Source organism: Amblyomma mixtum, chromosome 3 (genome assembly GCF_055824585.1).
Source record: "Amblyomma mixtum isolate Tamu chromosome 3, ASM5582458v1, whole genome shotgun sequence".
Classification (NCBI taxonomy): Eukaryota; Metazoa; Arthropoda; class Arachnida; order Ixodida; family Ixodidae; genus Amblyomma; species Amblyomma mixtum.
Window position 1 is genome coordinate 99,934,540 of NC_143014.1, and position 23,305 is coordinate 99,957,844.

A 23,305-nucleotide genomic window follows, 5' to 3' on the forward strand; every position below is an offset into this window, starting at 1 on the left:
GTTCATGCAAAACAAGAACGCTCAGAATAAATATTCTGGAAAGTATTATATCGACTCATGTTATCCAAAGCACTGCATGCTCCACATTTACTGGGGCAACACTGGAACAAAACACGTGACTTCGCTGCTTGCTCCACTGATAGGACAAAACGCATTTATTTTATACATAAAATAAAGACTGCATTGCGTCAGCTCCAGCTGAAAGGTGGGTGGCAGCAGGAGAAATCAGAGGTGGCAAGACACATGCTTCCAGAGGTAATCATATTCTCTCTTCCTGATGTCCCCTTGAGTCATTTGATGCTGCTCTCGCATACTATTGCTCATGAAAATCCAACACAGAATTCTGAATGGCTCAACAGCAGTGAGTGAGTGAGTAAACATTTATTGAAGAGGATGGTGGCCAGAGTGCACTTGAGTGGGCCCTCATTCCAGGGCTCCGGAGGCTTCTGCTGACCCTCTGGCGATGAGAAGTAGCACTGCCTGATCGTTGAGGCGTGTGCTGGTCAGCTTCACCTCCCACAGCTCCAGGGCCGCATTACGCGGCTTTAGATGGTGGGGTTTTTGGGGACATGTCCATGTGATATGCGTTAGGGTTGAGGTGTCGCCGCACCATGGAAATTTGTCTTTGTAAAGTGTTGGGTGTTGGTGATGTAAATAGTGTAGGTTGGGATAGGTGTTTGATTGAAGACGTAGTATGAAGCAGGAGCCTTCAGAGGAGAGGGAGGGATGAGGGAGAGGGTAGAGGCGTCTATTAAGGCATTGGGTTTCGAGCCGGGTGCCGAAGTTGGAGGATAGGGGGTATAAGTGAGGAGGGGATGGCCCCGCTCAGTGAGTATATTCTCGAGCTAAGATGTCCGCCCTAACGTAGCCATCAAGGCTCTTTGTGGCCGGGGACCCAGGGTCTTGATGGAGAGTGTGTCCCAGGCCACGTAGCGCCTGTCATGGGACACGGCTGCTTGTATACGCTCGACTGACGGCATGAAAGTCTGCGATATGTGAGCGCTGCAGGAGTGGGGTGTGTTCTGCAGTCCCATGGCAGTACGGGGCAACCATGGCTCGAGGTGCGGCTGTGTAGCGCTGAACTTCAAAATTTTTTTTTCTTGCCTAAAACAGACATAATTTGCAGTGAAAGATTACAACTAGCTACCAATCGGGCCACATTTTTTATTTTTACAAGGAACGCCTCTGTACAAAATTTATGGCCGAAAACGTGGCACAACACACTTCTAAGTTCGACTTTCTTTTTTTTTTTTTTTTCAGAAATATATTAGTTGTAATATAGTTTAAACCATTTAAAGAGACAGTACATGTTATGAGAGCCAGTGAAATACATGATGTTGCTCTCGAATGTCGTAAAACAGTTTTTAAAGGTAGCAAAAACGATGCTTCCTGGGGCGAAATAGCGAATTATAACAGCACAAAAATCTTTGTGCTGAAAATCCCTTGCTGTGGGGCCGCTGTGGTGGCTCAGTGGTTTGGTGCTCGGCTGCTGACCCAAAAGACGCGGGTGATCCCGGCCGCGATGGTTGAATTTTGATGGAAGCGAAATTCTAGAGGTCCGTTTAATGTGTGATATCAGTGCACGTTAAAGAACCCCAAGTGGTCGAAATTTCCGGAGCCCTTCACTACGATGTCCCTCATAGCCCGAGTTGCTTTGGGACGTTAAACACCCATAAACCAAACCTTGCTGTGCGATAAAAAAGCACAAAGCGTGTGCATTACCTAGACACTTTTCAAGCGCAAAAGTAAAATACCTAATTTTTGTAAATATTTTAGTGAGAGCAACTTTTGCACTCGTCTGAGAAATTCAAAGGAATGTCTTAGACCAGGATATTTTTTTCCAAAGTTATTAAAGGTAATTACGATAGGCAGGTCAATAAAGAGCCACAAATTTTATGGAAAAGATCAGAGGGGGGTTGAGCACCAACTTTGGTTCATTTGGCATGGAACGACTCACCAGTGATGCGCCAGGCAGTGCCCGCAACGGCTTAACTGGCCGATGCGCACCGAACGATGGCAGCTGCGGGATGGCGTGAAGTTGAGAAAAGCGAAACAGAAACTATGCGTGTGAGCTAAACTCCACCAATAGGGAACTTCTGATCGTCGTTGCACCTGCCATAGCGCATACGGCGCACACACCCGAGGTGCACAGGCTTTGTGGGCACCGGTGTTCCACACAGCTCAGGTTCGGGGCGGTGGGTTTGGCACTTGGCTACTGCCGTAGTTCCCTAGTTTGAATCCGGCTGCGGCGACCGCATTTCGGTGGAGGCGAAACGCAGAAGGTGCTCAGGTGCTGTGTGACGTCAGTGCACATTAAGATCCCCATGTGGTCAAAATTATTCCAGAGCCCTCCACTGCGGCACCTCTTTCTTCCTTTCTTCTTCAACTCCCTACTTTATCCCTTCCCTTACGGTGCGGTTCGGGCATGTCCACCGAGATGCGACAGTTACTGTACCATTGCCTTTCCTTAAAAACCAAATCCAAACCAATTTCAATTCTATTTGGATGATCGCTGGCTGCGTGTCGTACCTCGACGTGACTCGTCATTCGAATTAAAGGGTGCGAGCACACCCATGCTGAATTAACGAGCGACCGACACACTTGGATGCACGTAGGCCGGGACTGCGTTCCTTGAATCATCCGAATTAATGGTAATTGAATTAACGATAATATTACTGTAGACACTTTAAGATGAAAACACAACATGATAAGAAGCAAAAAGATTGGCCTGATAACATTACTTTTGGAAGTAATGTTGAGTCTCTAGCCAAAAAGAAAACTTTGGCTTTTGGCCTGATTCTGTGCGACAGCAGAGATGTGACGGTATTTTAAATTGCCAGACTGGCTCATTAATGATAATGAGTGATTTTTACAAAAGTGACGCATCTCAAAGACTGCAGTTACCATTGCCCTGCAGCATTACCAGAAGTCATACAGCAAAAAAATGGAGCTGTTGTGTTTAGCACGTCTCAATTGCTACACGTTCTGTGCATGTGCCATTTGAATGCTACAACTACTTCTATTTAAAGAACGAAAAACATTTATTTAAATGACCCATGTCCGGGCCCCTGTTCTTGTGGGATTCCACATGTAATTCAGCTCAATACTAACAAAGAATCAAAACTGGGATATGGTTCCTGGATTGTCTAATAGTGCCTTGATGGTGACTGTCATCTTCCCAAAACTTGATTGCAGCCGTCTGTTACTTATCCGATGGTTTACTACTTTGATAAAGAGATGCCCCCAGGCAAGTTCTGGAGCGCGCTATAAGTGCCATGCAAATGGTCATCTTTGAAGAAGAATTTTGCAGCTACTGTCAAAGTATTATGATAGCATGTACCCCACAAGAACGATGTAGTTTATTTAACAGTGTAGACTGTAATCTGCAAGTAACATTTTACAAGAAAGCCCCTCTGCAGCACATACCATTTTAACAGTTGTCTTTTAAATAAATTGCAGAAAGAGTAGCAAATTTTTAAAAATTGGTTTGCATTCACCAGCAGTGTGAATTACTCAAGTTGAATTTTACGCAAACCCTCGGTACCCATTGCCAGCATTCCAAATCTAGGAAGGTGAGTGGAAATCTCGTCTTCACCCCTCCAAAACTTGGGACTTCCACACATGTTACAAGAGCCCCGCTACACAGCTTAGAACCACACCGATTAAGCTCTGCACTTTTGGCTAAGGCTGTGTCTGAAAACATTAAAAAATGCTGGATGATGTTCCGATGAATGAAACTACTATAATCACTTAAGTGTGGCAGGAAATAAAACTTTGCTGGTGCTCAGGAATTTTTCAACGTTCATTTTAATCCCACAAATGTACACCAATGTATGAGTACCAAGGCAGTGCTAAGAATGAAGTGAGTTTTTTTTTTTTTAATGGACATTCATGAGACAAAAGTAAAGTTAATTCCTTGTGCAGAATTCACAATTCATCCTTTTTATGCTCAGATTTGAGTGAAATGCTCCATAAACTGCCACTTCTAGATGAGCTTTGCAGTCTTCTTCCTGTGAGAACAGAGTGCCAAGTTAAACGCACACCAAGGTACTACAACTGCAATACAAAAAACATTTTCTTTGCAGAATAGTAGATATGCAAGGCATATGATTACTCATTTTTTCATCCCTGCCATTATCCTGTGGTATGTACTACCTTCACTGTGCAAGCTATGCTTGCATTTGATGACAGATATCACCAGAGCGCACAACGGTAATAAAATTTCTAGAATATAGCTGTCTACCTCATAAGCTGTTAGTTTTATATTCAATGTATGCAGGTCCTGCATGGCGATGCCTTAAAATGGTATTACTGCAAGCTGCAACACTTCCAGGTGTAGAGGTGCCCACAAAAGTTTTCAGAACATGGAAATCACAAAAAAGCTTAATCACTAGGCATTCCTGGCGTGCAGCTATAAACTGAAGGGCGTGCTCCACTTCCCTGTGCAGCCTCCACAGTGCACATCTCAACACCGGGCCACGCCTCCACGAGTGAGATTTTCTTCTTTTTTTTTTTTTTGTGGCGTGCGGGTTCCAGAAACTTCTGTGTGCACCAGCAAAGTGTTGAACCATTCTGCTAACCATTCACAGTAACAACCCTCTGTTTTTCACAAAATTGCAAATGTTACATTTTGCAGATTTCTCCACACTGTTGCTTTTCAACATGGCACCACAACTTAATCTAATTGAACTGCAAGTACACAGACATAGATTTAGGTTGAGAAAGTGTGTGCTCAATACTTTAAAAGCCTATTTACCCATTATAGTTAAACTGCTGGTGGCTGGCACTCGCAGCCGTTTCTGCATGTCACGCCAGTTCACTTTCAAGCCAGATACGGTCCCTGGTAAGGGCACAGAAGTATCACTCAGTGAAATGCTTTTTCCACCTCTGCCGAGTGTATCAATGGTAAAAAACATTTATGCTAAAAATGCAAGATATTTTGACACCTTCTGCAATGATAATTTTTATTTTTCTCAACAATGAAGTCATTTTAATGAACCACTCGCGGCATCATGGAATAATTGTGGATGACAGCACTGAGAATGTAGTTGTAGTTCATATATTTTATGCTGCGCTGGCATGGATCGACGATTAAAAACTCATCGGCTTTCTTCCCGACCGTGAGAAAAAAGCCAACAGCGACAAATGGTCTACCTCTACAGTCCCCCCCTTCCCACCTGATGAGAGTGCACCTGCCCACATGCCCAGGTTGATCACATGAATAAAGGTAGCACATTCTGTAGACCTACCACTCCAGAGCCTAAGTGGGCACCTCAGATCACTTCATTGACCAGCAGCAAATGTAGAGGTTTTTGCTATGACATACTACACCAGTGACAGCATTTACACAACAGAAAGTACCCCTCATTAAAAAAAAAAAAAGAAAGTTGAGCCACTGTTCTAAGTCTATAACTAGTAATCAAACAGAGTACGATGAAAGCCCTTTTTTCTGCAAGTCCACCAACACTGAATCTGTTTTATCAACAGCAGGTAAAAGGGAAGAAAAGCTATCTCGTCTACATAAATAAGCTGTGGATATGACACATATAGCATGCAGGTGCAAGTGTCATCCTTTTCTGCACATAATTAACACCACTACACACTCCTTGTTTACAATACTATGCACAGCCCATGCTGGAACAGCTTTTGAACTCTGAACAAGAGAAATGAAATGAAAACTATTTGCAGTAATTAAAAACTCTTTGCAGAAGCCACTGGTTTTACTTCCAAACTGTAAAATTTTGTGTTCTCTGCTTTTCCAAGCCTTCTGATCACTGAAATTTTCACTTCCATTAAGAACTTACTCAGGCTGTCCATTGAGTTCGTGGTTGTTAGCTTTCTCAGTTACTAAGCAAGTGCCCTTATTTTCTTTGTCATTTTATTAGAAGGCACAAATTAGAATGCAGCAGATTAGTGCTGCTGCTCTAGGCCCTTGTTAACAGTAACTTTTTAATCCAAATTCACTCTGATTTGATTTCCTGCACCTAGAAGCCAGCAGCATTTCTCGTTGCCTTAACCACTGGAAAGACAGGAGTTCATAAATTAACTAAAAGCTGACCCACACCAAATGTTGGTGCCTGTAGCACAAAAACACTGCGCACAATTACAAACACCAAGGGGAATGTAGAAAAGAGCTTTGCCCATTGTTGTTACAGTATTTATACCTTAGAGGGAGGCTAAACAAAGCCAAAGGAATAACAAGCCTGCTGATTTCTTAGCCCCTTTCACACCAAGCTACAGGAAAAAAAAAAAACAAGAAACAGGAAATAACAAAAAAAAGTGTATGACATGCATGCAATTTTATAGACAGTAAATGAGGGGCGGCACACAAAATTTTGCAACCATGATGCGAATGTCATAGCAATTCAAGCCAAGGAAGCAGAACTGGTGTGCGAAGTCTTGCCATATGCTATTAGTGAAAGTCACTTGAAGATTTGTTTTGTGAACTGTTGAACTGTTGTGAACTGTTGAAAGATTTGTGAACTGTTGCTGCACAATATTCATAGGACTGGGAGGCAAGCTATCCAGGGATATCGCAAGTTACTACTATGAATAAAAGAGAAATGTCACTAATACTGGTTTTACTGTGCTTCCAAGTAGCACCTAGGGCTCATAGAAACAGTACAAAGAAAGCTTTGTTCAGTGCAGAGTGAGAACATTTTAAAAATTTTAAATGCATTCTACAGGTACTTTGACGTGAAGTTTGTTGCACTACTTTTTAAGTTAACCCCTTTATCACTAGGATGAGATAGTAACCACATGGTATTCTACGCTCTCTCAAGACCATTCAACTTGTTGTAGTCAGGCGGCCTTCACAGTTGTAGCAACCAACACAACCATACAGCAAGTAGTGCGTGTCACCACCCACTGGCTCTTACATACCATTAGCAACAATGCTTACATTTCTTCTGAGAGGTCTCCCACTCCTGATCGCTTTAGGTTTCGATGCTGTGGAAATGAAGGCATCAGCTCTGCTTCGCAAGCTAAAAAGTGAAAGCGAAAAGCATTATTGCTCCAACTTAATGCAGCAACACTACAAAAATGCACATAGGGAAAATTAGGCAAAGACACCAGAATTTTTCTCAATGCAGTATACCACTGATGGCCTGAACTTCAGTAAACCACAAAACCTGTTTGGCATTAAACTTTTGAATATCAGCTAGGTGCACCAACAGAAGCATAGTGACCGAATTGATTTAGTGAGGGACACCGAAAGGGAATACTAAGCCAAGCTAGATTGATCAATTTGCGTCTCAAGATACCAAATATGTCACTTTTGCCAAGAACAAAGCTGCCAAAAAATAATGCAAAACTTAACGATATGCAGAGACGCTCCAGGTGCAGGCTAACTGCACCTGGTTGCATGCAATCATCACTGGCCTGACTGGTTCACCACTTTCCTGCCCAGCCCCACTACGATGCTAAAAGATGATGAAAGCAGAACACAGAGTGCTGATGGACAAATGCAGTGCATTCGCTTCATATGCTGCCCACTTGGCTTACATGGAGCTACTGTGAGGAGTTGATAAGCACAAGCAAAGTACAAGCTCTCATGGGTATTTGTGCTCTTGCCTGACAGCGTTGCCGACATGTCTTGATCACCACTTCTCACCCAGCACATCATGTACGCACAGTCTGAAGCGATTTGAAGGTGATCACTCCAGGTTTAAGCTATTTGTATAAATGTGCTCTTACGCAGTTTATTTTAGCAAAAAGGCCAAAAGGAATATACACATTTAGCTAGCCAAATGATTCGTCTATCCTGTACTACCATTATTACTGCAGACTAAGCAACTATCACACCAGAAAAATTTATTAGTCCATTTTATTTGGAAAACGCGATAACCTTCAAATCACGCGAGATTGTACCATGCCAGGAGTGGTACGGTGCCAGGAGGGGCCATATAACATTTGGCAGGAAGGACATAAAAAGCGTGATGCAGAGTGAACAGTATCTCTATGATATTCATGTCACAGTGTTATGAAAGATGTTTTTATCATCCAAAAACAAACACCTGTATGCAGTAAGCACAGGAAATTAATTCACACGTTTTTTGCTGACAGTATTTATTGAAGCCGCATGCCACCGCTCACTGTTCGCAGTGCCTACCGCACAAATGGCGATCACAACATGAGCGATGTGTGGACTGTGTGCCGCGGTGTACGCGGTGCACCGGTGGTGCATGCGCTGTGTGCCATGTGACTCGCGATTGATACATTGGCAAAGTGCAGGCCACAGGCTGACACTCGGTACTCAAGATACGCACTGCGCGACTGATGATCAGTGTGTTTGCGGGTGAGGGCCGCACTCAGTACCCACAGGTGCAGACATGTCTCTTGTGTTCGTATCATCTGAAATTCTGCCAATTGTACACAATGCACTCTGGCCAGGAAATTTTACAAATTCATATGATACCAAAATTCACATCAGCAGTAATCATATCATCGAGATTCTACTGTAATGACATATATTGTATCATAGGGCTTGTATGGTTGGCAGATGAAGCGGTTTTGTCTCCACTCAACCAATGAATCGTTTTCCAATTCACCAGGAGCCTTGGAGATTTTACACTGTAAGAATGATGTAGCTGCTCCACTCTTTAGAGATGTAAATGGAAGAAGAAATCGGTGACTTCATTTCCAGTTTTCTCAGCTGAAGGGTCATCTCTTCAGGCAGAAAAAAATGCTAATATACTCCCTGGAGCATAGTCTACTAGTCAGAGTAACCTATTAATTTCCCTTATGCACTCTGTTTGTGTCCCTTTTACCAGCACTTTAAAATTAGCTTGGTGCACCAAGCACAGGAACTGATTTAGCCTGCAGTGCACATGTCTGAATTGCAGCTGTTTTGTCAGCAGGCTGTACCACTTTTTAAAATGTGCTGTGTACACTCACGCTCAACACGACCTGCAGCATGCCTTTGTGGCCATACTGTGGTTTGTGCTCAATTAATTTATGTAATTTAATATGCCATGATACACTGTGCCAAACATGCAAGGACACTGTAGAAATTGTTACTTTTTAACTGGCAGTAAAATGCATAACTTTCCAGCAATGCCAGTCTCAACATGCAGCAAACTCTGGCCACTTACGGTGTGCTACAGGTTACACTCAGCACAGCAGTACATCATGAGGCATGGCCACCAGGCACAAGTACATCTCAGTAAATAGCTGCATGCTGTGCTACAATACTCTTTACAAATGTTTTTTCCATCAGTGTTGAAAATAAACTTTAGTCACATCACTTTTTACTACATTGTGCATGCAAAAATGAGGCACCCCCTGCGGAATTAAGAAAATACAAACCCAACTGACTAATATGGATGGTTGAGTGGACTTCTGCAATTTGTGTGCTGCAACACAGGTGCCTCTTGCTATGAAAACATCCAAAATCATGCGGTACAAGTACATGCAAAATGTACAAGTTGATATCTACTTTAAAGTGCCCGCCTGATCACCTAAATTAAAGCAACTGCTTCTGAACTGGTGTGACTGGCTAGCAAGCGCGTGAACATCACACTTATGGAAGCTGTCCCTTTGCCCCTGGACAAAAATTTGCAATACTCTGGTGGTTTTCAGGCACTGTCTCTGGAACACGTGGCTGCAATTTTTTTCTGAAACACCCAGCAAAACATTCAACAACAGCACAGTTACAGCTGCTGCAATCAAATGATGTAAATGGAAGAAGAAATCGGTGACCTCATTTCCAGTTTTCTCAGCTAGAGGGTCATCTCTTCAGGCAGATTCTCACTGCTGTGCTCTCTCTGTTTTCATTTCTCTCACCTGTCTCAGAGACAAGGCTTCATAAGAAAAATTCCCCTTTCTCCTCTGCTTTTATGGGAAGTGGAGTATGTGCCAGATGCCTATGTCATAGCTCATTTTGCCAGGTACTTTTTCCTTGCTTTTGGCTTCCCAATGTATTCACAGCAACGTGTCAGTGCGCTTACTGGTATGCACCTATTCTCTCGAGACAGAACTTCGTGGTGCATCCTGTTCAGTATGAAACACGATTATGTACCAATATTGGAAAGCACAGTACACGGGCCTCAAGCATTTTGCCTCCATTGAAAATGTGACTGCTGTGGCCCAGATCGAACTCACATCTCTTGAGTCAGCAGCCGAGCACCACAACCACTGAGCCACCACGGCGGCTACAGTTATAAGGTAGCCTTTCCAAATATTATTGCACAATATGTTTCCAGCAGGTGTCAACACTGCACGAAGCTTACTCAATGCAATGTTCACAACTGTGCAATGTATTCCAACATGCACAATCATGGGAACCACGTCAAGTAATAAACTGATGCTTACGTAATGGAGGTTCAGAGAAGTAGGAGCTCTGAAGCGATTCTTCAGCAGTGGCCCTATAAATCCCAAAGAGGTCAATGTAGACATTAGAGCAAAGTTCATCTTCCTAATTACAGACCTTTTAAAAATGCTGCTGCTCCTGCTGTCCAAAGCAGGAAGTATGCCATAATAAACACATAGCTACATCCACAAACATGCACAGATACAGTGACCACTGGACCATGCAAAAATGTGGTACAGGTGACATTTGTGATTCTTAAATTCGTGAGCTGTGTGCAAAAAGTAATTCAATAATTAAAGTGACAAAATTTGCACTAAACAACACATAACCAACAAAGCATCTATGATGTACACCAAATCACAAGCTCAGTGAAAATGGGCCTCTAAACTGCAGTTTCAAACACAATTCTTCGAAACCTTGCAGAACACAGAAGATGCAGGAAAAAAAAGCTTTGTCAAAAAGCTGTAACAACTGGAATTTTTATATATGCCAGCCAGGTTCTGATGACATCAGCATGACCAGTATGACATAAAAGCAATGACGACTGACTAACAAGCCTTCAGATACTGCATAACAATGAAAATAGCAGCTAATACGCGACACGCTCTTCCTGAAAGAAAGAAAAAGGAGCATATAGGGCATCTGGCTTAAAGGCAACAAACTGTTTCTTAAAACAGAACTGAACAGTCTGACAGTCTGACTTTTCGGACGTTTTCACGGCCCCTAGAGAGTCTAAGAAATGAGTATGCACGTATAAGGCAAGTAAGAGTCCTGAGACATGCACTCCCTCCTCCCTGGAACACATGAACATCTCAAAATCCAAATTCTTGTTTGCCAAGTCCCCACCCAAGCATAGTGTTTGGTGTTGTGGGCAATGAAAACAGCATCAAGTACAATAATAAATACAGCACCATGATGAGTGATCCTGAGGCCTAGCACAGTATTTCTATAAGGAACATAATGGCTTCAACCAAATCCATTATAAAAGGCCCTCCAACATGAAACAGGCTCTCTAACAGAATGCAGGATATCAGGGTTCCCCGTCTGCCTACACAGGGAATAAATTTTTCAGCCTCTCATTGCAAAATCTCCTTTCAATGAGGCATATAACTATCTATTCATAAACATCAAAGAACACTACGCGGGAAACATCCACCCACTCTCACTCATGGACATGCTGCCCACCTTGCAGATGTACTATCACACTCAATATGATTTGCAAATGTGTCTGGAGTGAACCAGCTAAGGATTGCACTTTACAATAAAATAATGAGCTGTTATCCACACCATCCAAACTGCATGAATATCAAGTCTACATATTTCTTTTCACTAATGGCTAAGTAAACAAATTTCCAGCAGAGCAGAGCTGGCACTGCATCAAGAGCTCGCCTCCTGTTACAGCTCCTGTGTTGCAACTCGTATTAAGCGTGATAGCACATAATTTTGCTGCACATAAAAATAACCCTAGGAGCAGCAGCCATTTAAAATTTTTTTTGAAACTGTCAACCAAGCTACAGCCTCACCTCTTTTTAGGATCATACATGAAGAGGAAATTCAGAAGGCGGATGCCAGCCGGCGAAAGCCAGGAAAAAAAGTGTTTCAGGTTGTTGTACCTGTAATAAGGGCACATTTCACAATTTCATTGCAATTTTCTATACTATTCACCAAAAAAACTGTGCAAGCGTATCTCATGGCTCGATAATTCCATATCAGCTAATTAGAAATCCCAGATATAATTTTTGGAATGTGTGCGTCCCCATATATTTTAATAGATAATTCGAGCAAGCAGCTTGTACCAGCTCAATTAATTCAAGGACCAAGTGTGATATGCGGGAACACCGAGTTCGACTGATAATATAAATGGTGCGCAAGTCCACATTAAACAGCTCGACACTCAAGCGAACTCAATGTGTCACACACTGTTGTGCAGAAAGCAGCAACACTACTTCTCGCCAGGCACGACGACGCCACTGCAGTTCAGCAGAGCCTGATCGCCAACACCTTCAGAGGCATCCGGTGGGCTCAGACCTGTGCCAGCTCCGATATAGAGTATACGCAGGGTGCAGCGTAAGGTCCAGAGTAAGTCCAGCTGTGTCTGAATGCCATCCACTTATATGGGTGTCGGCCGAGGCAGCGTCAGCAGTCAGAATTATCAACATTTCCAAATTAACAGGGGCCAAATTAATGTTTCAGTGCATTGTATAAAGAATTTCAAAACAAAGTTTCGCAATCGTAAGGTAGGTGCAAAGAGCCAGTTAATATGGCCTAATGCTAGGAACGCTCAAACATTTATTTGAGGTCAGGCTTTGTAAACTATAAATTCCTTTCAAAGAATTATGAACATTTAAGTCAATACAGACTTGCACAGATCTTGGCATATTAAACAGAAAATTCTCATCTACCAAGCTTTAGTGCTTTCCTGATTCTGAGTTGCAAAGCTCAAGGCCCAATCAAGGGATTCTTTTAGCATAAGCAGACTCAAACAAAAAAGCACAGCAAGACTGGAAAATAAACACAGATACTGAGCCTTTTTTCCAGTGAGTAAACATTTAAGCGTTCAAATTTACCAACCTTTCCAAAGCCAACAGCCACACAAAAAAGGTAAATAGACACAACATGTTCCCTTTAAGACAACCATGATGAAACCTTGAACATCACTTGGCTCATTAGTGCCAAAAATACAGAACTAACTCAGTCCCATATTTTCTGATTAAGGGTGCACTAAAGGGGAATCTGAACTCGTCTTTTTACTGCGGGAACTCGATGTACACGTTCCGAGCATCCTTACAAACTTTGACTTATTGTCCTTTGCAGGCAATTTCCCTAATTTAAATTGGATTAAACGTCCCTGCTCCTGCCTTCTTCTGAACTCACTGCTGGTGGTAGGAGGAGTCAAACAATGCGGACTGGCTTTCAGCCAGTCCCGTGTCAGCCTGGCACTCTGCCATCGGTGGAGCGATACATAGCGATCAGCGAAAGCAGAGAGTCCATGTGAATTTTTATTTTCGTGGGCCTAATTTGCAGCTGTGTTGTCTCTGACTGGATCTATTTATTCCCGGAAACCTAAAAAACAAAATAAAAGCGAAAGCAAAGCCGGCACGTGACTCACCCCATGCGTTTGTCGACTCCTCCTACCTTCAGCGGTGAGTTCAAAAAAAGGCGGGAGCCGGGACGTTTATTCCAATTTAAATTGGGGAAATCGGCCACACGAGACAATAATTCGAAGTTTCTAAGGATGCTCGGAACATGCAGATCGAGTTCCCGCAGTAAAAAGACAAGTTCAGATTACTCTTTAGCGCACCTTTAATATGATAAGTAAGCAAATATTAGCACTATTAGTAAACCAGGCAGAAAAACAAATCAAAAGCTGTTTATAAAACTATCGACAAAGCACTTTAAAAATTATACTCCGAAATCCAACATGGCACCTGTCCCATTCAGCTGCAAGTTTTGGCTTTTCATGCGAAAAGTGCTTTGTTTTTTCTCACACAGGAGAATGCAGTAGAACCTCTCTGATGCGCAAAAAAAAAAAAAAGCGCAGGAAGAAACGTATTACGTGTAAAAACACGATTCAAGCCTCCAAATTTTGAAAAATGTAACTGTTGAATGAGGTACACAGTTTGGTTCATGGGGTTTAACGCCCCAAAGCAACTCAGGCTATGAGGGACGCCGTAGTGAAGGGCTCTGGAAATTTCCACCACCTGGGGCTCTTTAACGTGCACTGACATCACACAGTACATGGGCCTCTAGAATTTTGCCTCCATCGAAATTCGACTGTCGGGGCTGTGATCGAACCCACGTCTTTCTGGTCAGCAACCGAGCGCCCCATAACCACTGAGCCACCGCAGTGGCTGATGTACACAGTCATTTCCCAACAACTTCATAAACTCTTGATTAACATTTCTTGACACAAGGTCTGAACAGTCCGCTTTTCTAGTACTCACAGAAATCAGTCCAAATTTACGTTTTTGTGTTGGCCTTAGTGCGGAAAGAACATCGCAACACATCCAGTCTGTTGGTGGCAATCGTGAGACTGCCAAGGCCTCTTGGATGTTTTTGGATGATCTGCCCCTTTGCACCAATACACTGCGCTTCCCAGACGTTCCCCGGCTTGCTTGTATATATGTACTGTCAGCAGCAAAAGTTTGCAGGATCTCCAGCCCGTGGCGGAACAACGCAAAACTGAATTCCAGCGCCATCTGCCACGATCGATGTCGAGGCTCACAGCACTTCGGCGTTAACCATTATTTGTGCATGCCTGTCCTTTCTTTGTTATCAGGCATGTCTCATCGCGTTCTTCGCTGGGATCCGCTTTTGCCACTCACTGCTGGCGATGAATCGCTGTGTCGCCATCATTGCGCGTCTGTTTCGGCTGCTGCGATGGCGAACAGTGCTTCGATCCCTCACGCGAGCCTAAGTAGGACTGGCTGCAAACGTCACACAGCGCCTCAGCGGCATCTGTGAGTCTGATAAGCGCGTCACGGGGAAGCAAGCGTGAAGGCGTGCTTCAAACGTAATTTCAGTGAGCCTCGACAACATGCTTGGAGGCGGCAGATGGCACTGAAATGCAGTTTTGCGTCGCTCTGCCACGCGCTGGAGATCCCGCAAACTTTTTCTGCTGACAGTACATCATTGCAGTTCTCTGATGCTTCGCCTCCCTACCCTTAGCCACTCTGAAGAACCGCTGAGTTTCTCCTCTTTATGTGGCATCTCTGCAAGAACAGCTCGTTCATATGTTATCGCAGTTCCTTTTCATGCTTCACCCATTCATACCTAGGCAATGCAGAAAAGCCACCACAGCCGGTGACTGCCACTGCATTCCAGCTCATGTCGCGTACCCCCAAGTTCGTTCGGCCCACTCATACATTTTGGTTCGGCTGGCTGATAAACTTAGTATACGACCAGAATTTGTCCAAACTTTGAACACAGTAGTGATGAAATTGTGTTGATGCCACATCCTCATGCAAAAGGTGGATTTTAAAGCTCTTAGAAGGCTGTAAGCATGTCTGCTGATACAGTGCCATTTAACAGTGCTCTTGTGGCACTCCAGCAAAAGTTCACATTAAAGGGGACTGATGGACTAAATCGTGTCAGAAGTTTACGTAGCAAATAGAAAGATTGTGCCATATATTGTAAGCATTGACACTGCAATATCAAAGAAACGAGGATTTACAATTTTAATTTGCCACTGAAAATCGCATAAAACGAACTGAAGTGCCAACTTGCGGTCAAACCCTGCCATTATTGGTGCAGCGCATGGCGTGACCACATCTCGGTAAAATGTCACTGATTTGTTTTAAATGCACAGTGTTCTTTTTCTTTCATCAGTATTCTTCAAGCTTTATTAAAGTTTACGCTCTCTCTAGGGTCTGTTGCCTCTAGCAACATACCCTACGCATCGCTGAAGATGTGGTTTCAGTTTTGTCACAAGACGGCGCCACTGTGTTTTGCATTCCTTGCATAAAGCAGCAACTGTGGTCCACTAAAACGTTTGTCGACGAGGTGTACATCACTTTGCCATAATAGTTTTGGGTGTGAAAACTGAGATCGTGCTACTCTATATTAAAAAATGTACAATTATTGTGTGGTTATGGGGGGGGGGGGGGGGGGGGGGGGGGGTGAGATTTATAATAGTATTTGGTACTTCTTCCAACATGCAATTTCAATCACTTTCGCTGATCATAGTTTCCAGCATCAGGATACATAAAAATGGGCACTGTACCGATCGTAGAATTTTCAGTCAAAATCATCCACAGTGTTTTGAATAAAACCGTTGTGGAATTGAGCACCTTAGACAGCAAGCTTTCTGTTGCAGCGGAAAAAAATTGGTGCTTAAGCAATGTGTGCAAGTTGAATTGCTTGTGCCAACCATGCTTGCTTTGTAAGGTGTCCACATGGGTGACTAAACAAGAGCTCTTAAACTGTTCAGCTTATGCAAGGATTAGCCAACAAAAAATCTGCCTCAAAGCAAGTCTACCGTATTATTACAGTAGACCTAGTTTGAGGCAAATTAGTATTATATTACTTATGAAAATATTCCTTGCAATAAGGAAATGTAGTGTATTAGGAACTATTTATGAAGGAAAATGTACTTTTAGAAGTTAAAGCTCAAGTGAAAGTTTTTAATGCCCTCATTCATGCAATGAATCCTTTCCTACACATGTGCCGCTTTCAACATAACTGAAACACTATGTTTAGCAGCTTTAAGCTAATTTTCAAAACAAATGAAAGCCAGTATGTTGCGCGAAAATGCACACTAAATTTCTGCACTAAAATCTGTCAGGAAACTTTAATGAAACATCAGCTATGAAACGTTCCAGGAATGGCATACTATAAAGCATGGTACTCAAGATACTTACGGCTGCTGCTTCAGAGTAAAGTTCTCCAATGCTGGTAGCTTCGAGTACCCCTAGATACAGAAAAAATGAAATAAGAAGTAGATGATAAGAGAACTGCTGGTTTTGTGACACAGAGCAGCTTTAACACCAAAGAGTGTATCTAAAAATGCTCTTTTTTTAACCAGGGCTTCAGCATAATCATAACTTTCATAATTTATTTGCCATTAAAGGCCCTTCGGTAAGGGCATTACATGGGGGGGGGGATCCATAACATATTACAATAGTCAATAGCATGAGTCGAGTTATAGAGCAAACAAGCACAAAGACAAGCAAAAAAATGAGTTCTGATATTACAGTTCGGTTAAATAGGTTAATCAACTGCAGGACATTGACATGAAACCGTGAATGGGCGTCGTGAAAAAGTATGCTCTGGCTACCGCAACGAATGAGCGGCAGTTCCATCGCTGCCATCAACATGAAATTCAAGTGATGCCCTGCACTCGCGCTCAATCCTGTGTGACAATCTGATGATAACAGGTCAACCTAGTTCTTAGAAATAAAGTTCTACTTTCGTTGTTGTCGTCAGGAGTGGTCCGGAGCAACTCTTTTAATCACAATAGTAATTTCTTCTACAAACACAGCTTCTGCCATTTGCACATTAATTACTGGTACATAAATGGCTCAGGATGACACACCAAGATAGACTAAGTGACTTCGACCACACAGAATCGCTACATTAAATCACCAAAAAAAAGTATTTCGTTCGTCTAAAATAATATTCGTCAAAAAAAATAAAAAAGACAAATATAGTGTTATAAAATAAAAACGGAGAAAAGTAAGCCAATTTTTCCAAAAATAAAAACTGAAGTGTCCAAACCCTACTTCTAACGAACCTGACGGCTGTGCAGATTCTGTTCAATGTATCGAAGGTACGTACCAAGTGGACTTCCCATGTTACGCCAAAAATACAGTCACACAGTGTCAATCTGTTATGCGCGTGTATTTATTCAAACTAGACCCTATTGCAGCACTTTCTAAGCTCCCCAGAGCAGTTATTTGCCCCTCACCAACAGCGTTGCTGCCCACAAGTTGCTTTAGGGACGCGGCATAATGACTAATCGTGATGGAAGCCTCCACGGCGGTAGGTGGGCCTCTTTGTCATCGTCAGCACATTCATGACAATGGGAGTGTGTCCGTACTTCGTGCACTATTATTTCTGTCAGCATAAGGGCTCTCCAATGTCAGTGTCCTCATGTACATAACGGAATCATCCCAGGTGACATCAGGTTGAGCTAGCTGCGCACTGAAGACACTTTACAACAAATTAGCATGCACTCGATAATGTGGGTGTTCGACAGCATCCTCCATTGTTTCTTGGATCACAAATTCTGCCTTACAGAAGCAACTGCTGATCCATGCCACAGTCAGTTCTATCCATGTGAACTTATTCCACGGCAGGGAACAGAGTCACCCGAACTGAGGCGTCGGCACCTTGTCAGTCAGTTGATATAAGTACGCATTGGTGACTGGGCGCCGCTAGAATACCTCGAGCACACGAATCATGCTGATTTCAAGTGGCGGGTCTGGCTCGTAGCGTTCGTTGGCAGAAGAGTGTGGTCGCCAAAGTCAGAAAAGGCAGCACACATAGTGCAATGCACGGTTGTCAAGCCCAAACAGGATCTTCCAAATTTTTTCCAAGCCACTCAGCAAACAAATTGCAAATGTATGCCTAGTGGCACAATCGTCGATCAAAATGTCATGCAATCGAATAGCCCTTTGTGTGTGTGCACGAGCGTGTAGCTTCCAAAGGGCTGCGCCTTACTAGTCTGCGTGAAGATACACGGTGGCCACTGTCTTCCATGCTCGGGCATTGAAGGATGTAACTTGAAGCTTACGGAACTTTTCATCAGCTTCTTTCAAGGCATGCATTTCGACGGCCGCATCTGACAAAAAGCTTCGTCGGCGTTCCATGCAGCTCGTAATTTATTTTTCATTTTTGCTTTTGGGGGGGGGGGTTACGTTTTTTCCTTTGAAAATGAGGAGGTGTTACGGGGGCTTGGAGGTGCTTGTCGCTCTATGCTCCTAAGAGAATCGAAGGTTTTCTATTCTAGGGCAGAGTATACAGCGCCTCCTCGTTCACTGTAACCAAGTTGTGGAGCCATGCTTGTTCATTGTATCCGACATGCAATGCCTTTGCTCTAATACATATTTTGATGGTAGATCCACCTTCGTTCGTAATAAGCGAGCGTTCGTTATAACCGCGGCCATTATAAGTGGGCTCTACTGTACTACTAGTGATTAAATAAAAGACTATTTAAAACTAAAAAAAGTCGAAACTTGAGCACACGTCCGTGTGTGTAAGACGCGTGGGGTTTGGTCCCCAATGCTACAGGATGCCCAGCAGTTTTCCAACGAGCACAAACTTTTCTCTGTCTCAGTGCTTGAGTTGATCTAGGGTGAAAAATGCCAAGAAAAATGGGTCTTTGACTCAGTCTTACGCTGACTAAACATGTTAGCCATGGCGCCCTTCAGCCAAGTTGCCCTCATGCCATAATGATCATGTCATTATTATTATAAAAGCCAAAACCTCAAGAATGTTTGAGATTTTGAGTTTTACGCTGGCTGCATGCAGAAATAAATTGCACATATAATAATGATAGAACACAAGATAAGAGAACTGTTAGGCTTTATGCTTAACTCTGCAGCAAACATGTAACTGTGAAATGAGATAACTGCACTGTATCCCCATCACTCCTGCCCCAAGGGTGGCAGGGGTGAGCGACTTTTCAGGTACGATGCACATCGCCGACTGGAATATTGTTCACTCCAGAGGAAGTCCTTCAAGCAGCTATCACTGCAATATACAATTTAAAAACAAAGTAGCACCTCTGTGTACTCTGCTGCTGATTGACGATAACAAGTGACAGCATTTTTAGGCTCATTGCAGGGTTCATGCCAGTGCCACATCAGAGCAAGAAATAGCATTAAGCACTTAATGCCTTAAACTAGCTGATGCCATTGTTTTCAGAGCCAGTGCCACACACCCAGATTTAGTCATTACATACATGCAATGATGATGATATGTCTGGAAGCTACTTAAATAATTTTCTGTATACAAGAACTCTTCATAAGCTTATAATGTCTGGGACTAGCATTGCTTAAATAGAATATTAGTAGTACTTTAAAGAGAATAACACTGTTTTTACTAGGGCAAGTCAGAAAAGCAGCCATAAGCCAGCAAATCAGCTAACCATTGCCAATCTGTACTGTAATTATAATTTCTAAAATGGTGCCTGTTGCAATGAAAATGTACGTACTCCTAATTTGAAAAAATTACTTGTTTCCTGACACATGTTTTTTCAATCAAAGTAAAGATGCTGCTATGCTCAGTCAACAGGAACAAAAACACACATCTCAAGGGCAGATGAGTTGTATCTAACTCATTAAACTGCCAATAACATTAAGATAAATACCATTAGGTCACCATATGAAGCACTGTATGAATGACAGAAGGCTTAGGCATGTGATCTCACACCTTGTGCCTCATGCGGCAAAGGTTTAACTGTACAAAGAAACTGACACGCAAAGGCTAAGTTTCCTGGTTTGGTTTGGTTTATGGGGTTTAACGTCCCAAAGCGACTCAGGCTATGAGGGACGCCGTAGTGGAGGGCTCCGGAAATTTCGACCACCTGGGGTTCTTTAACGTGCACTGACATCGTTAAAGAACCCCAGGTGGTCGAAATTTCCGGAGCCCTCCACTACGGCGTCCTATGGCTCCTTGAGAATGCAAGCGGCATATGTCAGCCCGTGCTTTTACGTTCAGGCCAATAAAAAAAACACAAAAAAATACAAGCAGTGTTCCATTCATACTGTAGACAAAGCTGCTGCTTTGCATTTGTTTGGTGAGCTGTCTTCTGCTTAACGCCCTCCTTGCAAAGCCAGGCAGACATTGCGTGTAGCAGGAACAGTGGCACCTCACTCTGGAGCCCTCGTATGTATCAGGGCTCGTAGCTTCATACCACCAGTGCTCCCAATTATGGCTGACCATGCAATGGCAGCATGTTTACAGGAATGATGATCTTTTATCGCTTGCCAGACTCTAACAAGGTTTTGAATCAAGCAAAGTATATAGGTACACGCCAGTTGGCATTCCACACTGTGTGGGGGCTTGTCCTCTTTGGTTTGCTTCCCACGTTGGACCCTTCCTAGTTTCTAGTTACTTTAACTAACAAGGCAGGGTGCCAGCATCGCAGCAAAATGAGCGCCACAAACAGCGTGATTACTGCACGTACAGACGGGGTAATAGCACACCCTCTTTTGAGCTGGGGAACTTGACGCACGCCGATGTGTCAGCGCGGCGCTCCGCTCTCTGCCAGTGGGACGAGGCCTCATGGGGGGAACGTTCTCCCACATCTCATCCCGTCTGGCTTCAGAGCTTCTCCCCTGTCCTAGCGTGGGTGAACGTTCACTCGTAACCTTGCTCGTGAATCGGACGACCTCAATTCCTTAACTTATTTTGTTGCTGCTGGCGTTATTGTTGTTGTAGCAATAAATGCCTTGTTTGTGTCAGCCAGTGTGTCGTTCCTTTGTTTCCACCAGAACAACGCCCGCTGGGGTCGGCATATCATCAGTAGAGAGTGCGATCACGGGGTGGGGTCCGGGCTGTTTTGAATTGTCTCAGCCGCAGTTAAGCATTTATCCCCCCCTCCCCTCTTTTAACCCCACAACTGAGAGGAGAAAAAGCAGAATGCTGGACAGCCATTAATGACTGTGAGTGTTAATTTGTACCCTCGGTCTGCGTCACATACAGTCAAACCTGGGTATATTAAAATTGAAGGGGATAGCGAAATAGTTAGATACATCAATAATTCGATGTATAAAAATGGTATACTTATCCATAACACAGAAGCAATAATAAATTGTTTTCACGCTAGTGACATGTTTCTCACAACGACGTGCCATCCACTGGTGTACTGGCAGCGCACAGCTCAGTCCTTCGCATCGAAGCTACAGCTTGCGGTGCCACATAAGATGTGCAAGTCTGTTACAAGTACACTATAAATAGAATAACTTTTAACCAAAATTAAGGTACAGTTGGTTTCCGCAATGCCTTTGGCAGTCAAGCGAGTGAAGCACGGCCCGAGACAGCCGTGGCTAGAGTTTAGATACGTTGGCTTCACCGCATGACAGAATATGGCGTGAAAATAGACCTCTCTCGGCCTACGTCATTAGAGCATGTGTTTTTGGCCCAATGGGCAAAAGGTGTTGCATACTGAGGGGGCTATAATCGTGAAAAGAAAGGCTATGACGCATAGCGGGATGTCTCTAATTGAAAGAATAAAGGCGGTGGGGGAGCGGTAGTCACATGCAATAGTACCTGCTCAGAAGCGAAAGCAGGAACGCCCCTTTGATGTCACACTGTTTACACCAGGGAGAGGTCTATTGAGTACAAGAGACCGTAGGCCACCCTCAAGCCCACCCCAGGGAAACCTCTGTGTGAGTTTTACAGTGCTAGTGCTGCCAGCAGGCACCCACGGCCACACAGATTATCTGTCTCCACACACCAAAAGTGACTGAAAAGTGTCTTTAGGAAAAGCGCCACTTGAAGGGGCACAGTGCGCCATTTCATATATCGAATAACCAATGAAATGGGAGTTCAATATGCTGCGCCACTTTCCTATGCTTTTACATGGGATTCTAAACGAGATAATCTGTGAGTTCGACATATCCGATCAGTCGAAATATCTGGGTTTGATATCTCAGGGTTCAACTGTAGTGTTCATGTCATCGTCCTACATGCTGTAACAAATTTACATGTTTAAAATGAGGCAGGCAAATTTGCTTCTCTCTCTCTTTACTTCATGCCATCAATGCCGCTTATTTTTTTTATTTTCCAGATGCTTAAGTTCTTGCAGCACAACATGAAGCACCAACCACTATAGTGTCCAGTGGTTCTCCACAGAACCTTAAAGGTGCAGTGAAGAGCAATCTAAATCGTCTTTTTGCCGCGGGAACTCAATCTCCACGTTCCAAACATTCTTAGAAACTTTGATTTATTGCCCTGTGTGGCCAATTTCCCTAACTAAATCGGATTAACGTCCGGCTCCAGCCTTTATTTTCTAAATTCTCCCCGTACGGTGGGCGGAGTTGACCAACGCGTGGAGCGCCTTTCAGCCAGCTCCGTGGAGGCTTTGCTTTCGCTTTATTTTGTTTTTTAGGTTTCCGTGAATACATAGTTTCATTCGCAGATAATATAGCCGCAAAATAAGCCCGCAGAAATAAAAATAGGCGCGGACTATTTGCTATTACGGATTACTCCGCCGATGGCAGAGCAGCAAGCCGCCACGGGACTGGGTGAAAGGCACTCCACGCGTTGGTCGACTCCGCCCACCGTACGGGGAGAATTAAAACAAAAAAAAAAAAGGTGGGAGCCGGATGTTAATTCGATTTAATTCGGGAAATCGGCCACACACGGCAATAAATCGAGGTTTCTAACAATGCTTGGAACGTGTAGATTGAGTTCCCGTGGCAAAAAGACGAGTTCAGATTCCTCTTCACTGCACCTTTAAGGCCCCGTGGAGAACTTTTCCACTTCACTGGGCACCTAAATCATGCATGCTTCAACCCCATCCTCTCTTTTACCAACTTTATTTTCATA

At 43.5% G+C, this 23,305-nt stretch overlaps 1 protein-coding gene across 2 annotated transcripts in view; it reads right to left on the reverse strand.

Annotated features, from left to right (window-relative positions):
* Positions 1-3,789: 3,789 nt before the first annotated feature.
* Cdc2rk (cyclin-dependent kinase 10) overlaps positions 3,790-23,305 on the reverse strand; it is a 43,176-nt gene continuing 23,660 nt past the window's right edge. The window contains exons 11-15 of one of the 2 annotated variants that reach the window (XM_089580410.1): positions 16,669-16,718; positions 11,833-11,922; positions 10,312-10,364; positions 6,883-6,983; positions 3,790-4,010 (exon numbers count right to left, since the gene is read on the reverse strand). In XM_089580410.1, coding sequence (XP_089436536.1) covers positions 6,898-6,983; positions 10,312-10,364; positions 11,833-11,922; positions 16,669-16,718 — 279 coding nt within the window. In that variant the 3' untranslated portion in view covers positions 3,790-4,010; positions 6,883-6,897. The remainder of the gene's footprint in view (positions 4,011-6,882; positions 6,984-10,311; positions 10,365-11,832; positions 11,923-16,668; positions 16,719-23,305) is intronic. The other variant, XM_089580409.1, reaches the window with a different exon arrangement.